Below are 18482 nucleotides of genomic sequence, written 5' to 3'. Positions count from 1 at the left end.
GACCAGCAAAACACTTCATATAGTCTCAAAATAAGCTTGTTTCCTCGTAACACTGGGAACAATTCTCATTCAAAAAACATACATTTCATTCATAACACACTGATTTAAAAACACTAAAAACAGGGAGCGTTACATAATCAATTAACTTTTATCTTTGAAGTTTGAATGATTTGTCACATAAGTATTTCATTATTGGATAAGAATAACATCTTTTCATTTTACTAACTGTATTACAGCACAAATAATTAATGTGAAAAGCAGCATTTTCCATGCTATTTCTTTATATACCAAAAACAAAACCCATCAGCATTTACAGAATTTACTTATAAAAATAACAATACATATAAAAAGTTAAGAAAAAAATATATAATAAAATAAATTCTGAAGCAATAAAAAACACACATAATCAGTCAATAATGAGGCGCTGTGCAGTATTGGAGTCCCAGCTGCTGCGGGAGTCTCTCTGTGTTGAGTTTGGTTTCCTCTGGGTTTCTCCCACAATCCAGAGACATACAGGACAGGTGAACTGGAGACTGAACGTGTGTGATGGACTGGCCATCTGTCCAGGGGGGTTTCCTGCCTATGACCCAGGAAAGGCTCCAGCCTCCTCATGATCGTACATAGGACAAGTGCTTTGGAAAATGGATGGATGTTCAGTACTGTGAGGGTTGTACTCCTCCCTCTCTCTGCCACTCTTTTTTCCCACCAATGTGTCTTCCCTGATCCATGTTTCCAAACAAAATCATTCCAAAGCCATCCATTTATCAAAAGATAACCAAAAAGAAAGAAGAAATAGGACTAAAAATTTGGCTTTCAGCTGAAATTGCATTTAGTTGTGTTTGGAATAATTATTAAATTTCATAATAAATATTCTGCTAAGATTTTATATTTCAATATAATTCCTGCAGAAATGGACAGTTTGCCATCGTTCTGATTTGAATGTGCTTTTATCAGTTTTGAAAGCAGTTTGTTAGCATCTGGAAAATGTGCTGAAAGTGTATAATGTTTTGCAGGTTGTGGAGTATGAATAACAAAAGAGTTTGTGGATTTTGAAAAATGTGGTCATTGCATGCATTCTGTCTGAAAGCAATGAAACATGATTCACAGTTTGATCCACATATACTTCTGTATCGCTGAACAGCTTTGAAAATGTGCTTTCAGTATTGAACAATGCTTGCTTGCAATTGAAAAAAAACTAACTTGATTAAGCACTGTTTAAAAAAATCATCGTAACGCCTGCAGGTGTGTCTCAAACTGGATGGAGAGGCATACCAGGATGAGTAAGGTAGAGCTTCTTTATTAAACAAACTGAAGGCAACCTCAACAGGTGACAAGTGCAAACCTGAAAACATGATCTGAGGGAGTTTTTAGTGAGTAATCAGCTTGGTGAAATTCACTCCATGTCTGTGACCAATATTTACTGAGCTTTGATGACTGATGATCTGAACAATTCAAAATAGTTCAAAGTTAATTATTAAAAAGAATAGCTGAACATAAGTTCACAAATAAAATATATTGTTGAAATTATTACTGCCTTGAGTTATTATTTTTGAATAAATGTAAAATGCTTAAAAACACTAACTTGATGAGATTCACATGGCTTTGATAGATAATATTCATTACATTGTTAATGTAAAAATATTATATATATATATATATATATATATATATATATATACATATAAAAAAATATATAATTTTTCTGAAAGTGTAAGTAATGTTATTTAACCAAGAAAATGTGACTGGGACATGAATTTACATTTGATTAACCCTTTCATGCATGTGTCCATATTTGTAGACAGTTAATTTAACTCTATTTAGGGTTCATTTATCATGGTAATGTTCTCCAAACCCCTTGAGGGCAGTGTCAGTAGATATTGGAACAGTGGCTACTATCTTGGACAGGTAAATCATTTTTAAATAAAACTGAATTTTGTAAAAAATGAAAATGGATTTCAATTTTAGCATCATATTAAAGAAATAAAATTAATCATAAAAAAATCTAGATAATGTTTTCCATAATTCATGCATGAAAGGGTTAAAAAAATCAATAAATAATAACTTTTTGCCTCATTTCAGAACACCACCACACACCATATATACCAGTGATTCTATAACTGAAGGTACAATTATTTCCAATTTCTGTTTTTTTTTTTTCAAATGGTTATATTTCTAATTATTTAAATAATTTTTTACTCATTGTTATGAATTACAAGATGTTACAGTCCATAAAATATAATAATTTATGTAAACCGTGTCTAAAATAGCTGAAAATCATGATTTAGTCAGTGCATTTGTTCCATCATGAAACATTGTGTAATCAAAATATTTTATTGTACTTTTCTTTTGGTAATATTTAATTCACTTTATTTATAAAAGCTCTAAATGGTCATTTACTTAATTCTACAACATTAAATTGTTTAAAAATATTTTTTTTCTTATAAAAATGTGTGTCCATAAATCTTGCGTCAACCATGCTTTACCAGTAAATTACAAGATACAGGAAATGACATCACGTTCACTCACTGATAAGATCTGAAGCACTGAAAGGTCTGTGTGCTCTCTCTGAGAAAATATTTTCATCTAAAAAGTTCTTACACCAAGAGTTATCTTGCAGAATTTCAACACTGTTACAACAATATCAAAAAGAAAACAGAGTTTATTACTGACCACATGAGCTTATTTACAAGTCTATTCATCATGTTTTCATTTGTGACATGTGCTCTTAGCATTTATGCTAGCAAGTGGATTTTTGCTAAAAATTATATAAAATGGTCAATTCTGTTACTTTTCAATTCTGTTACTTAAATGGTCAACTCTGTTTATGAACTATTTTCACAAAAAACAATACAATTGTTGTTTAAAATCTCATAAATATTATTGAGATATTTTTGCACCCTTATAATATTAAAAAATATATATTTTTTTTATTGGATATTGTATATAATACATATCCAGATGAACAATATTAGCTCCTAGTGGGTGGTTCTGTGAAGACATGGGTATTTTTCTCATTTTTAAGGTATGCATAGGTGAAATATCATCTCAGTTTCAAGTGATGTAACGTAAGGACTGTTTATCTCGTGAAACCAGAAGGATTTTCCTCTTATGATTCATTGTTATTTCTACACGTTGCCTAATTGGTCTGTAACAGAGTTGACAAACAATACCCTAAAGACATCTGTTTTTTCATTAAAAGTAAAAAAAGGAAATAACTTGTGTTTGGCAAGCACTGAATTATTAAAACTGAACATGTTTTCAATAACAGTTTTTTTTCTTAACTTTCTGAAATGGCAAATGTACATCATTATATATAGCCTAATAATGCTTGATTTTGTCGGAATTGTGATGTTTAATTTTTTATTAATAATATGTTGATTTTGGCCAATTACTTCATTCATAAATGTAGATTCTTTAATAAATCTCCCACTTTATTACTTTAAATCCCTGAAGATCATGCGTTCTGAAAAAGCCCTTAAACTATGTGGCCTTTTGAACGTGTTTTTTGATGATTAAGCCCCTTGTATTATATTACTGTATTATTTATTTTTCTGTATTTATTTGTTTTTTTCTTTCTTGGTTTTCCTGTTATGTTTATTTTGTTTATCTGTATTTTTTGTTATGCTGCTATTTGGACTTTTTTTAATTGTATTAAGAATTTTCTGACTGTTGTTAATTGGTGTTTTTGTAATTTTAAGCAATAAATAAAACATAAATAAAAAAATAAAATAAAATAATGGTTGATTTTGATTTCTTGGTGACTTTAATTTGTGAAAGTCGTACTCTTCCTCGCGGTGTCTTATGGGTAACATCCGCCGCGCGCTGTTCGCCATTTTGTTGTGGAGCTCAGAGCAGGGGACGCAGCACACGTTATTCTGTAAATGAGTAAACATCGTCTCTTATAGCGGGTCAGAAGTAAAGCCGAGGCACGATGCTGTCTGCTGCCCAGTTGCTGGATGAGTTGATGGGTCGGGACCGGAACCTGGCTCCGGACGAGAAGCGCTGTAACGTGCGCTGGGATCACGAGACCGTAAGTAGAGCTGACTGCTAACCAGCAGATTCATACAGTAACATTATTCACACACACGCAGCTCTGCAGATCACTGAAGCACTTCAAGAGCTCGTGTAGATGTGTTTGTGTGTGAGTAAGTTGAACTGACCCATGTGTGTTGTGCTAGTTTGTCCGGGGTGTTGTTTGTGTCTGTTAGCATGCTAAGCTCGTGTCTCATTGTTGAACACATGCGCTAAACACGCGCCCTCATCTTCATCTGTTTATATTGTGTTTTTCTCAGCTAAAATAGCGCTTATTAGTTCAAAACAATCGCCAAGTTTCAAACTTTTACGTGTAACTCGTTTGTGCTTCATGTATGAATGACTATTACTTTTATAAGTGCTCTTAAAACTGACACAAATCCCATAGATCTAAGTTTAATGAGACGCATCTGGAGATAAAAATATCATGGACTGTATGTTAGGCTCTTTTGACTTGAGCCAGTAAGAAATCATATTAAACACCACCGAAAAATTTAATTGTTACAGAAGTGATGCACCTTAAATAAATCTAAATGATATGTAATTCAATGTACATGTTATTTGCGATTTAATGAAGATGTATTATACTGTAAGTTTATATTAAATGTAATTAATTGAATGTAAGAGTTTTTTTTGTTTTGTTTCTTTTTAACCAAATTGTACTTTTTTTCTCAATGTGTTATTTTATAATCACTTCTATTGTCTAAATATATTTCAAGTATATCGCTCTAAATGTACTGACACCCTGGATGTCACAAAAACAGTCATAAGGGTATATTTAAATAAGCTTTCCATTGATGTATGGTTTGTTAGGATCTGACGATATTTGGCTGAGATACAACTATTTGAAAATCTGGAATCTGAGGGTGCAAAAAATCTAAATATTGAGAAAATTGCCTTTAAAGTTGTTCAAATGAAGCTCTTAGCAATGCACATTACTAATCAAAAATGAAGTTTTAATATATTTATAGTAGGAAATTTACTAAATATCTTTATGGAACATGATCTTTACTTAATATCGTAATGGTTTTTGGCATAAAAGAAAAATAAATAATTTTTATCTTTTGCTACAAATATACCCCAGCGACTTAAGACTGGTTTTGTGTTCCAGGGTCACATTTATGGAAAACTAATAGTAATATTTACTGAAACTTCTTTCTCATGTATTAAATGTATTTGTAATAAGCTGTAATTTAGTACACTTTACATGTATTCATTTTAAATGTAATAATGAATAACACTACAGTTAAAATCATAATCAATGTGCTTTAGAATGTTATTCAACGCATGAAAATAAGTGCACTTTAAAAGATTATTGAAACAATGATTTAACATGTACTTTGAACTTTTAATTTCTCATTATTACAAAGTGCAATTTTTAAGAGTAATTAAGAAACATAGTCATTGGGGTGAACTCGAAGTACACTTAAGTGACCTTTTATTTCCTTCGGGTAAAGTATACTTGTAAGATTTGAAGTATGCTTGTAAGAAGTGCACATGCAATATAATCAAGCAGAGTTATTTTTCACAGTTGATTAGTACTACATTTTTGATTTAGTAACACCTGAGGTATTTTGGCGGGACTAATGCTCCCTTAGTGAGCGGCTAAGTCTTGTACATTTTGTCATTTTAAAATGTTAAATGAAGTCACAATGGATGTATTTTTATCTAGTTATGATCTCTGAAATATGGCATCAGCAAGAAATGACTTATTTTGAGTACTCTCTCTATAAAATGAATTATTGGTGACGGATAAATTTGTTTCTCAGTTTTAGCAGCTCCAGCAGAGCTCATGGCCTCTTCATGAGGTTAATGCTGTTTGTCGTGTTTTGAGGTGACAAACCACAAAGTTGTGAAAAGAGATCTTGGAGTACTGATGAGGATTTAACACAAGTGTTCTCTCTTTTCTTCAGGTCTGCAAATACTACCTGTGTGGCTTTTGCCCCGCTGAACTCTTCACAAACACACGATCAGACTTGGGTAAGGACAGCTTCTCAAATACATGCATCTCAGTTTATTCTTGTGATCCACATTGTAATGTATCCTTTTGTTTTCTAGGTCCTTGTGAAAAAATCCATGATGAAAATTTGAGGAAAATGTAAGTTAGTATTCTGTATTGGGTGAATATCATGAAAACAACCAGATCCCAAATCAGATGGTAAAACAAAGTTTTTTTTTTTTGTTTTTTTTAGAACAATTAAGTTTTTTTTTTTTTAATTCTGATATTAAATTTCTAAAATTTTCCATTAAAATTTAAAAAAACGAATTATTTTTACTGTAATACCTGGGCTGATTTTTTTATTCCCGTTGTTCTCAATGGTGATTTGTAATTGCTGTTAAAATTACTTTATTAAATTTTAGATTTTCATTTAGATTTTTTTTTTAAATTATAATTATAGTTTAGGTTGTCATAAACATGTTTTACAGCAGTGGTTCTCAAAGTGTGGTACAAGTAGAGCGCTAGTGGTGCTCAGCCTCCCTCTAGTGGTACGCAGAGGAATCACGAAATTAAATTTAAATTAATGTTAAAGCACAATACATTTTAATTTAATCTTTGTTTGAGTAAAGTTTGTTGTTGTTTTACCCTGAAGTACAGTGCAGTTTTTATTTTGCTTTTGTACAAAACATTTTAATTTATTCATTAGTTATGTTTTTTTTATTTACTTGTATGTAAGCATAGTGCAATGTTTATTTTCAAACTGTGTATTTACAATGTTAAAGTGGCTGACAACAATAAATATTGTTATTAGGAATAAAACTGCTGTGTTTTTGAACTGTGCTGTAGCTGAACAGTTAGGCCTACCACGCTACTGTATTTTAATGTTGGTCATTATGGTGGTACATGGAGAGCCAAATATTTTCTGAGATGGTATTTGGTATAAAAAGTTTGAAAACCACTGTTCTAAAGCAAAATTCGTATTGTTTCTAAAAATGATCTTCATTTTCTTTAAACATAATACAATTTAAAATTTTACCCCAAAAGTATTAATGATAAATAAAAGAAACATCTGGACATGTTCTTTAAAAGTTTCCTGATGTGGTTCTGCATCTTATTTGGAATGAGTTTTCTTCAGTATAGCCTTTGACTCCTGACTGTTACACGTTGTCTTAGGTATGAGAAGAGCTCCCACTTTATGAAGGAAGGATATGAGCGGGACTTCCTGCGGTACCTGCAGTCTCTCCTGGCCGAGGTGGAGCGCAGGATTCGGAGAGGCCATGCACGTTTAGCGCTGTCCCAAGCCCAGCAGAACTCTGGAGTAAGTATTTCCATAGCCTTCACAGTCTACATTTTTATATTACCACATTTTGGAACATATTTATTGCTTACTTCAGCAAGCCAGCTGGTTAGGGCTGTCTATTAAATTCATATGCAGTTTTTATAATAATAATATAGAAAAAGATGTTTGTACACTGTGTGTCGAACACAGCTCACTCTGAACTCTGATTTCCAGGCACCGGGTCCATCTGGGAAGAACGAGGAGAAAGCTCAGGTCCTCACCACGAAGATTGAGGAGCTTGTTGTTCAGGTAGGTTCTGCCTGTCATAAGCTGAGAAATAAGCATGAATGTGTTCAGAGAGGCATATAGATGTGTGTTTGTGTGTGTTCAGATTGAGGAGTTGGGCTCGGAGGGCCGTGTTGAGGAGGCACAGGGCATGATGAAGCTGGTGGAGCAGCTGAAGGAGGAGCGGGAGCAGCTCAGTTCTACTCCTTCAGTGAGTAACACATCCAGGTTTAAGCAGACATGAAGCTTGTTTTTGTTTAATTGTAGAAGGCACTGACATGTTTTCTTGTTTGTCAGACGATTGAGAGCTTTGCAGCTCAGGAGAAGCAGATGGAGGTGTGTGAAGTGTGTGGCGCTTTCCTTATAGTTGGTGACGCTCAGTCCAGAGTGGACGATCATCTAATGGGCAAGCAGCATATGGGATATGCCAAAATCAAAGCCACGGTCGAGGAACTGAAGGTGAGTTGACTGTCAGCGTTTAGTTATTTTTTGCGGTGGGAGGGTTGTTTAACCCTTGTGCGTCAATTTAAAAAATAAGTTACACCATAGGAGGACACAGGGCCGGCGCCAAGGTGGGGCATTTGCGGGCCGTGCCCCCCCACCTCTCCCCTCCTTGCTGAACACGATCGATTTCGAAAGTGAAAGTACCAATAAAACAGCGCACATAAGAAAGGGATTGCACGCTTTAGCGAGCGTCAGCAACTGCACGCGATCACAGATTGCACCCTCCCCCCTGATGGAGGTGCTCTGGCGCCGGATCTGGGAGTACAAAAATGTCCTTGTCAAAAACCTGTCATAAAAATGTGAAGCTTGGGAGTACAGACTTAAATTTGGTCTCATTTCAAAGAAGACCCTTAAAGTTGTTAAAAAATATATTTAAACCAAAAAAGTTAAGAGATTTAAGTTTTATGAAAATGATTTATGAGCAATTTTTTATATAAAATATATATTTTATAAAACATTTTGAATTCCAAAATTGATAGAAAATCAAAACCATCCATCTAAACAAGTTGTGTTCCAAATTTGAGGTTGATATCTCAAAAAATTAGCTTTTAGTAAGATTTTATTTGGGTGAAGTGCCAAACTTTTCCCATTAGATTCCAGCAAAGCTCCACTGGCATACACGGCAGTGATTTGTGATATGCAGTACAGTATAATTTCTCTCTCTCAAACATTACATGTGCGCTCGCACAATTTTATTTAGGACACGCATACCAACAAGACTCTGACATCCATACCAACATGCCCACACAATTATAGCTGCATAATTTATCCAGTTGACTCTATAATAGACTATTATGCATAAGCAGAAAACAGGAATAAAGCGAGTATTTGCTTTATATGCCAAACTTGAAAAAATAGCACCATCTAGTAAAAATAGTGAACATTTTGAATTAATTTTGAAGCCTTGCCAACAGAATGAGAGCCTATTGACATATATTGCATCATTTTATAGTTAAATGGCCCTGGGATTAAAAATTTTTTTTTTCCTTAAGTACCGGAGAGGAACTGCTTTTTTGTACCTAGTGTAAAATAGATTTATTAAAAGAAACAGGGTGAAATATTAATTCCAATAAAAAATACACACCTGTGCCAAAATGTATGCATTGGCATTAACACAGGCAAAAACGATAAAAAAAAAAAAAAAAAAAAAAATTGTGCTGCCAAATGATTAATCGCATCCAAAATAAGATTTTGTTTACATGTTTGTGTATTGAGTATATTTAAGTATAATTTAATATACACATGTATGTATATCTTTAAGAAAAACATGCTAAGTTTAAAATATTTTATATAATATCAATTATATGGATATAAAAATATACAAGGACATTTTCAATATATATATAATGTTTATTTATCCATAATAGATATACACAGTATACACACACATTATGTAAACACAAACCTTTATTTTGAATGCGATTAATCCCGATTAATCATTTGACAGCAGCAAAAAAAAAAAAACTGAAAGACTAGTCTATAAGGACGCACAAGGGTTAAATAATCTTTTCTGGTGTTATGAATATTCACAATTGTTTAGGTTTCAACCATCAACAAAAAAAAAATTGTATTATATTATTTCTGTTAAATCAAAAAATTGCAAAACAAATTCAAAATATTTAGACAATGTAAGAGTGCTTTTTTTTTTTTTTTGTCAATAAATCAAAAATCGGTAATGTTCAGACCATGATTTTCTGTTTGATCCCACAGGAAAAGCTGCATCGGCGCTCAGAGGATCCGGAGAAGGATGAGCAAGGCAAGAAAGAGCGGGAGGACCGGGAGCGTGAAAGGGAGGAACGCGAGAAGAAACGCAAAGAGGAGGAGGAGAAGGAGAAAGAGCGAGAAAAGGAGAGGGAGAGAGAGCGGGAGAAGGAGAGGGAACGGGAACGTGAGCGGGAGAGGGATCGGGATAGGGAACGGGACAGGGACAGGGACAGGCGCAGGAGGAGTCACTCAACCAGCAGACACTCCAGCCGTGCATCAGACCGCCGCAGGAGCCGCTCAAGAGACAGGAAGAGGTCCAGGAGTAAGGAGCGTGACAGGAGGCGCAGCAGGTACACAAGTCACACAGCTCCTAGACACACATGCTTGACGGGTGGTTGTGCAAAAACAGCCTAAGAAAGTATTTGATGTCAAAATGGCAAATTTAAGTGGTATTTTAGAATTATATATGCTATTATGGTATTTTTTTATATAGATTTTGATTTTATATTTTAAGTTTTTTTTTTTTTTTTTTGGTCTATAATTTTGTCTTATATTTCGTTATTTTTTTTAACTAACACTTATATATTTCGGCTTCATTTCAATTAAGGAATAAAAAAAAAAGTTAGATTTAGTTAACAATACTGGTTCAACATGCTTTACTACATCTGATATTCACCTGTGGTGGCAGTTGTGATTTCCTTAACTTTTTACCGATGGATGAAACCTTACACATCAACAGGAGCCGTGACCGAGAGAGGAGGCGCAGCCGTGACCGCTCAGACAAGAAGCGACGTTCTCGCAGCAGGGAGAGGAGGAGGTCCCGCAGCTCTGAGCGCAAGAGTCACCGGCACCGCAGCCGCAGCAGAGACAGAGAAAAGGACAGAGGAGACCGAGACAAGGACAAATCCTCTAGGGACAAAGGTGTGACCATTTTAATTTAAGTTTTTGATCAGAGAAAGTGAGTCTTTAGCCCGATTCGGACGGTAATTGTTTCTCATATGGACGTCTGTAAAAATAAATTTACATATCACCTCAGTGATGAAACTCATGGATTCTGATTTATTCATAGTGGAGGAGCAAGTTCTGTGATCCTACGAACTCGGAAACACACTGCTTACGTGGCCAGTCACATGATTGTCTGCTCTAAATAAAATTAATTTATTCTTATTATTCTGTAAAATGCATTTAAAAATATTTATGTAAAATGTATTCTTATTATTACAAACATGTTTTATAATATATAATCCTATTTGTGACCCTGTACCACAAAACCAGTCTTAGTCGCTGGGGTATATTTGTAGCAGTAGCCAAAAATACATTGTATGGGTCAAAATTATAGATTTTTCTTTTATGCCAAGAATCATTAGGATATTAAGTAAAGATCATGTTCCATGAAGATATTTTTTAAATTTCCTACCGTAAATATATGAAAACGTAATTTTTGATTAGTAATATGCATTGATAAGAACTTCATTTGGAGTAGGGCTGCCACTAACGACTATTTTTATTGCGATTAATCTATCGACTAATTTATCGTTCAATCTAAACGATTAATTTCCCACGCAAAAAAAATCTACAATTTTATTTAAGAATATTTTATTATACCAAATGAAATCCAAATGTCTATGAAACCCTTTTTTAAAGCATAAGTGCAACATGGAGTGCAAGAAGCAAGTGTCCATCTCGGTCCAAATCACAGCATGACAACAAATCCATGTGTTCTAGTTTACTACTAATAAAATTATAATCTAAAAAACACTTTTTAAAGGAGTATTTACCAGAAATATTATTTACCAGAATTTATTTAGGTGAAAAATGTGTGCAGTATTTCTGAATAAATAAAACTTTTTCAAATATAAAATCAATTAATTGGAAATGCTTTTGATTATTAATTTTATGGAACCATTAAAGTGGAATCCAGAAAATAATTTGGTACAGATAAAACTGTAAAACTCAATTAATTAGACAGGATTTTTGATTAATAGAATTTTATTTAACCATTAAAACAGAGTGTAGAAAAATTAAAATGGAAAAAACGAATTTGGAAATAAAACTGATTTCATAGGGCTCTATAATTATAATAAATAGAGTATTAAAAATCTGTATTATAAAGAATAGAGCTAATGTAGATTACGCATTGCAACAAAGGCCTGCAGGGGGCGCCGATGGCCAGATGATTGTTTTTACACATTACTGTTTAATATTGACCGAGCACATTTAATTCAAAAATCCACTTAATCTTTAATATTTGGCCATTTCTTTAGGACAGAAATGCTATAGCTGCTGTAATTACATGAATATGTGGACATTAGGGGTGTAACGATATCACAAACCGAACCGAAAGATCGCGATACACCACCCACGATACGAATCGCGTAACTCTCGTGGTGTACCGTGGTACTCTCACGCCCCCTGCTGCCCATTGTTGAGGTTAATGGCACTTATCTCTAACTAGTAATTTAAACAAATTTTTCTTTGCTTACATTTGATTAAATTGTATTAGTTGTGACTAATAAGAGCTTTTTAAATTTTGTTCTAAATATTATATTCTAAAGTTACTGATTTCCAAGTGCATGTCATTTCACGTGACTTGGGAGTGAGCGTCACACTCGGTTGCTAGTATATGCAGGATGGCTGCTTCACATAGTACTGAAATTGCAGATCCCCCGGACACATTTAAGTCTCCTGTGTGGGAACACTTTGGTTTTCCAGTGGAGTACAGGAATGGAATTCGTGTCTTAGACAAAGCGCACACAATCTGTCGTAACTTCCACAAAACTCTCTTATACGACAGGAAACACATCTCATGGTGCGTTCACACCAGACGCGAATGAAGCGTTAAACGCAAGTGATTTACATGTTAAGTCAATGCAAAGACGCGAATAGACATCCTGTGGCACGATTCGCGTGAATGAGCCGACCGCATTTCAGTCAGAATGTGCTGCATGATGGTGTTTTTGAAAAATAACTTAAAACTTAATTGAACTTCCAAATGTTTCTTAGAGTGGACAAGCCAGTGTTTATTTTTGACTGGAGTACATTGGAGTTTATTTCATTTTAGTTTACTCTGTTAAGCTGGCTGCACTAAAGAGAGAAATGTTTTATTCTGACTAGTCTACATTGGAGTTATTTTCATTTGTGTTTACTCCGGTATGCTGACTGCACTAAAAATGTGAAGCCAAAGTTAATAAAGAAAAAGTTTCATGATAAGTCAAGTTATTGTTATTATTGAGTTAAGTGAATCTATTGTTCCTTAGCATTGCTGGTAAGATGACATGAACCCTACCCCCACAGCAAACCGGACCGAACCGTGGCTCCAAAACCGTGAACCGAACCGTGCCACTGGTGTATCGTTACACCCCTAGTGGACATCAAAACCTGTAAACTCAGAGTGAGGGTTTGAGCTTTTATTTTGAAACCGCGATGTACTCTCCTGTTTGTGTAGATTTATAAATGATTTACCTTACAAATCTGATGAAATGGCACACGTTGCGTTCCCAGATGAACGTTATAATAAACCCAAACTCACAACATCATGCGGAGATGGAGTTTGAGACGCTCCACATGTAAATAAGTTTCTGTGGAGCCGCTGTGTGATGTAACCTACACGCATGTAAATAAAGCGCATATACGGTGTTAGAACTGCATCGCATATAATTAATTAAATCATAGCGTTTGTGAATTCACAATTATGCTTAATTATGATTTTTAAATGTTGTTAATATAACATGCAGCCTTGGAAAATAGTCTAATAATGAGTTTTATGCACTGATCTATTATAGATCAGTAGTTTTATGGATTCTGTTCCGTGAAATGCGCCGCTTCCGGTATTTTGCCGGTTAGTCGACGCAAGCAAAATGAAGTCGATGATTTAAAAAAAATCGACTAGTAGACTAAAATCAACGAATCGCGATAGCCCTAATTTGGACAACTTTAATGTCGATTTTCTCACTATTTAAATTTTTTTTGGCACCCTCAGATTCCAGATTTTTAAATAGTTTAGTATAGTTTAGTATCTCGGCCAAATATTGTCCTATCATAACAAACCATACATCAATTGAAAATGTATTTATTCAGCTTTCAGATGATGTATAAATCTCAATTTCAAAAAATGGACACTTAAGACTTTGTGGCTTTATTTTTTTTAATCTCCTGTTTAAAAATAGGAAAATAGAGCAGTATATATACGTTTATAATACACATTTTAAAATTGTATTGCAGCTGCCATAATAAAGACCCATTTCGAATGTTTATGTGCTTTTCTCTTTCTGCTCCCAGTCGCTGTGGTTCAGCAGTTATGAAGTATTGTTCTTTTAAATACTTTCCAGCTTTTCAGAAATATTTATGCAAACTATACCGAAGTACGAAGTTCGGGAGTGCTAAAAAAGGGTTTAAACACTGAATTTTGAATCAATTTCTTCTCGTAAACTCAGATTTTAAATGGTACTTAGGGTGGTTTTGTTCTTGTTTGTAATTTTTGTGTTTGCTGTTTTGATTTTGTTGTATCATTGTTTTAATTTGTCAGACAATTTTGACATCTTGGCCAGTTAGATTAGAGAGATTTATTGGAATGAATTTAATGAAACATTTTAAGGTTTAATTTTTCTGTAGTTGCATGTGCATTTATTTATTTTTTTCAAACATCAACAAACAACTTTTGATTGTATCATTTTGTTTGCGTGTTGTTTTTCATTTTTGGTTTGTATAGTTTTTTTTTTTTTGTTGTTTTTTTTTTGTTGAATTTAAACTGACTTGAGAGACTAAATCAAATATGGCTAATATTTTTCTGAATCTCCCAGATACCATGTCTGTTTGTTTATCTCACAGGGCACAAGGACTCTTCAGATGAGAAAAGGAGCAGCAGAAAGGGCTCGGTTGAGAAGTCTAATGAGCTCTCCAAGCCCGAGCCCGTGGAGGCGGAGCCTCCCAAAGCGGAAGTGAATGGCACCGCGCAAGAGCTACATTCTGAAGGTGACACACAGTCCAATTAAAACTGATCTGATACGACCTCAGATCAGCCCCAGGTAAGTGCACCGTCCCGTCCGGCCCGGGTCTTTCCCCCTCTCCCATTCCCCCCTTTTTCTTTCAGTTCTGTCTGTGATTTTTCTTCCTGTTTTTTAATAGTGCATCGTAAGTATGCACTGAAGATGGGGACTAGGCTGATGAAACGGAAGAAAGTAGAAAGAAACAAACCCAGAGGGAAAGGCCAGTGTAGCCCTGAAAAACATGCTTGGAGGTACCTCGTTTTGTATCGGTCATACATCTGTCTCTTTAGACAAGTTCTCTTCCAAATTTACGTGTTTTTTTTTTTGCTTTTTTTCCCCTAACTCTGCCTTTACTACCTCAACCTGTTTACTCTATGCTCGCAGTAAGATTAAACTAGTTGACTGAACTTTGTTTTTCTCACATAAAATGATTGTGTGCTCTATGTACATGCATAAACACACAGCATTTTACCATCTGATGTCTATAAGGTGTTAAGTAGTAGTCCAAAGAGTTCATTCAACTGCAATGAATGCAGATATGTACTTTTTTTTTAGTTACATGGATATGTTGCACTTTTAATACCGTCTGTTCTTAAAGTTGAGATCCGATAGTTTGGGATGATGGAAGTGTAGGGTTAATGAATTATTGCAGCTGACTTCCACACCTCACACAGCGTTGGTGTTGTGAGCGACCCCCCCCCCCCATGAAAAGCCAATTTAAAAATCAAGGATACTGTCAATCTGTGCAGGTACTCACCCAAGGTACTCCTTTCACTACCCACATCCATTTGAATGCTGTTGCCTGTGAACGTGTCTCAGAGCTTGATGTTTATTTACCCTATCTCTTTTCTCCCAGTTTTAAATGTTCTCAGTTTTGCTTTCTGTTGGTTTCAAGTGCCAATGGTTTACTCTACGCCGTAACGGGTGAATGTCAGGCTTACAGATGAGCCCAATTGATATCCCACAGTAACCTATCAAACCAGATCAAGCTCAAAACTGTTCTCTCTCCTTGTTTGTGTCGCTTATTTTCATTTTGCCTGTTCGATAACAAGTAATAGGTTTGAATTAGGGCTGGGTGATATAGCTAAAGAAATTGATGAAATTGAACGTATTTAACACTCAAATGGCCTTAAAGTTTTTTAAATGGATTTTTTTTCTTTTTGTCTATAATAGAAGCCACCCATTTGTTAACGTAGCATATACGTTACAAAATTCAAAATCAAAGTACTGAAATAGTGGAAATGTAAAAATATTTCCATAATACCCCCCCGCACCCCACCCAAAAATATCAATTAAAATCATTAAATAGACAAAGTATTTTTGCGAAATTAAGCAAAACGGGTAATATTGACAATACTGCGCCTAAAATGTAACACCATATTAACTGTTAAATCAATAACTTGCAATCATGCAGATTTTTGGCATAAACGGTACTCTTGCTCAAGTAATATTGCTGAATTATATCATATGACATTTATACATAAAATAAATGTTTATAGTCCAGATTTAACTGAGCATATTAGCGCGAGACCGCAATTTCATGAAAGTGCCGATGGGAGGGAAAATTGTGTGTGATTTACTAACATTGCGCAAATTAAAGAACACCGACGCAGCCAGATAATTTTCATAATGACCAGCGCAATCTACCAAGAGCGGCGTTGCGTGATTCATTTGAATACTAAATAACTGTCCACGCCTTTTTAGCGCTTATTCTTCACAGCGCGTATTTAGAAAAACCTGACGGTACTATTTTAACGCCAAAAGACCGTTTGTGCTAAATAGTAAATCAGGCCCTAAATGTGATGTATAGTAAATGCTACAAGTATACGCAATTTTTTTGCCCTCACATCTTCAATTTTATGGGCATATGACTGGATTCTCATAGGCTACATCACGCAGTTTTTCGTCATCCTGCCTTGTTTTGGTTTTTTTCCATAATTGCACCAAATGAATGCATTAATTTGTCAGTCCTAATATACACTAACAGTACACAGGAATCAACATTAATATGTTGATTCACAGTTTTGAATTGATTTATCAGATCAATCAAACTGTTCAAATTTGTATGCATTTTTGTGATATCGCTGCTGATTCTATCAGGGGTATTGGATATATCGCTCAGCCCTAGTATGAATTAGCTTGTGTTTTAATGCAGGTGTGTCTTTTTGAAGTAAACTTTTACTTTCTCTCTAGTGTTTTGTTTAAATTCCCTACTTGTGTTGTCCTTAAAATAGCAGTGCATGCTTTCAGAGCAAGATCAGCCACCTACAGAGAGTCACAGTCTGGCCGTATAGAAGAGGGATATCAATTCTTTAAATATCTCATGGTTTTATTTGTGTGCTTGCCTTCAATCATTTGTTCTTGCAGCTGAGCAGTTACTCTAGCTGCTGTTGTAAATATAAGCCTTTATAAATCTGTGTAGAACAAAGATAAGTGATCAAATGTATTTATTGCCAATTGGACATGAAAAAAAATTTGTGGTTTGATCATTTTTAAAACTCTGTAAATAAGACTGTTAATCTGGTGTAATGCTTGTGCTGTAAATGTGTCTGGTTTCACACACTAATTGAGTTTCTCTGACCATTTGTGTACATCAGGGGGAGTTTGAACAGCTGCAAGAGGAAGACTTGAAAACCTCCATCCGGCAACTCACCTCCGCTGCTTTAAAACAAGGTGAACCACAGATGTAGTGGCCTAAATGATAAAGATGTAAATGTAAAACGGTCCCGTTTTCAGCGTTTCCACAGGACCTTTCGTGTTTTGATTTATGTTTGTTTGGTTTTCTTTGGTCTTACTGCTATGAGCTGGCGTAATGCACATGCAGGCCCACCATTATTTCTGTTAGTATGCATTCAGAATGAATCAAATACTTGTGGCATGTTTGCTCTGTACAGTCCGCTCTCATTTGACACGTTGGAAATATTGACGATCAGTTTTGTTCAGTATTTTGACTGGAAGCCTTAAAGGTCTCTCAACTGCTTTCTCTCTTGGTTTTCCCCTCTGTATGCTAAATCCCAAATCTTTATACGATTTTAGTTTAGAGAAGTGTTATCATTTTGTTCCAGTTTTAAAAACCTGTATTTGTCATGAATAAAAATGAAGAAAAAAATGCTGTGTTCTTTTTTGAAACGATGTGGAAGCATGTAAAATTGAGCTGACCCGCTCGTTTGAGATACCAGAATGTTTTTCCTTCTTAAACTTGTTTAACGATAAAGTTTGCCGCTTTTTAGTACATCAGGTTTCATAAAACAGGTTTACCAAATAAGCCAGACTCATTTCATTTACTCTGACTTCATTTGAACCAAATCAACGGACAATAAGACTAACTGAAATAAACCTGGCATATTTGGTAAACCTGTTTTATGAAACCGGCCCCAGAGGTCAACAATCTTGATCAAATCTGACAGACACAAAATATTTAGTATGTCCAGGATTGTTTATTCTACATGATTAAAGTATTTCATCACTTTAACCCCCGGTTTCACAGACCAGGCTTAAACTAGTCCCAGACTAAAATGTTATTCTGAGCTGTCTCGACTGAAGTAAACTTGCACTGATTGATCTTAAAACATATCAGTGCCTTTGTTTTGTCTCAAGGTGCACACCAGTAATGTTTTCTTCTAAGGGATGTTAATCAAAATTACTCAAATGTACTAATTGAACTATGGCCTTCTCCTGGTTTAGTCTAAGCCCTGTCTGAAAACAGGCCTATATGTGTCTCAATGTATGCAAATTCATGATTTCCTGGAAAGGC

The 18482-nt window shown here is 34.8% G+C and overlaps 1 protein-coding gene across 3 annotated transcripts; it reads left to right on the top strand.

Moving 5' to 3' along the window:
- Positions 1-3793: 3793 nt before the first annotated feature.
- Positions 3794-17817, top strand: LOC306868919 (luc7-like protein 3). Of its 3 annotated transcripts, XR_013784139.1 has the most exons (12): positions 3794-4030; positions 5946-6012; positions 6091-6130; positions 7145-7289; positions 7485-7559; positions 7642-7746; positions 7833-7994; positions 9750-10093; positions 10483-10664; positions 14571-14767; positions 14868-14979; positions 17326-17817. XR_013784139.1 is itself a non-coding variant. In XM_079415393.1 (11 exons), exons 1-11 carry the CDS (start codon positions 3932-3934, stop codon positions 17334-17336), a joined length of 1374 nt encoding a protein of 457 aa, XP_079271519.1. In that variant the 5' UTR covers positions 3794-3931; the 3' UTR covers positions 17337-17817. The 3 variants fall into 3 exon arrangements, 2 of the variants coding, with proteins under 2 accessions (XP_079271519.1, XP_079271518.1); XM_079415393.1 differs by lacking the exon at positions 14868-14979 and having other exon boundaries at positions 14571-14714; XM_079415392.1 differs by lacking the exon at positions 14868-14979.
- Positions 17818-18482: the final 665 nt, after the last annotated feature.

Source organism: Barbus barbus, assembly GCF_936440315.1.
Source record: "Barbus barbus genome assembly, chromosome: 4".
Classification (NCBI taxonomy): domain Eukaryota; kingdom Metazoa; phylum Chordata; class Actinopteri; order Cypriniformes; family Cyprinidae; genus Barbus; species Barbus barbus.
This window is presented reverse-complemented; position numbering and strand designations above follow the sequence as displayed.

Coding starts and splice junctions, on each gene's coding strand:
- LOC306868919 (XM_079415392.1), top strand. CDS start 3,932: ATGCTGTCTGCTGCCCAGTTGCTGGATGAGTTGATGGGTCGGGACCGG. Junction 7,747..7,832: donor AGCTCAGTTCTACTCCTTCA/GTGAGTAACACA, acceptor CTTGTTTGTCAG/ACGATTGAGAGCTTTGCAGC. Junction 10,094..10,482: donor CGTGACAGGAGGCGCAGCAG/GTACACAAGTCA, acceptor ACACATCAACAG/GAGCCGTGACCGAGAGAGGA.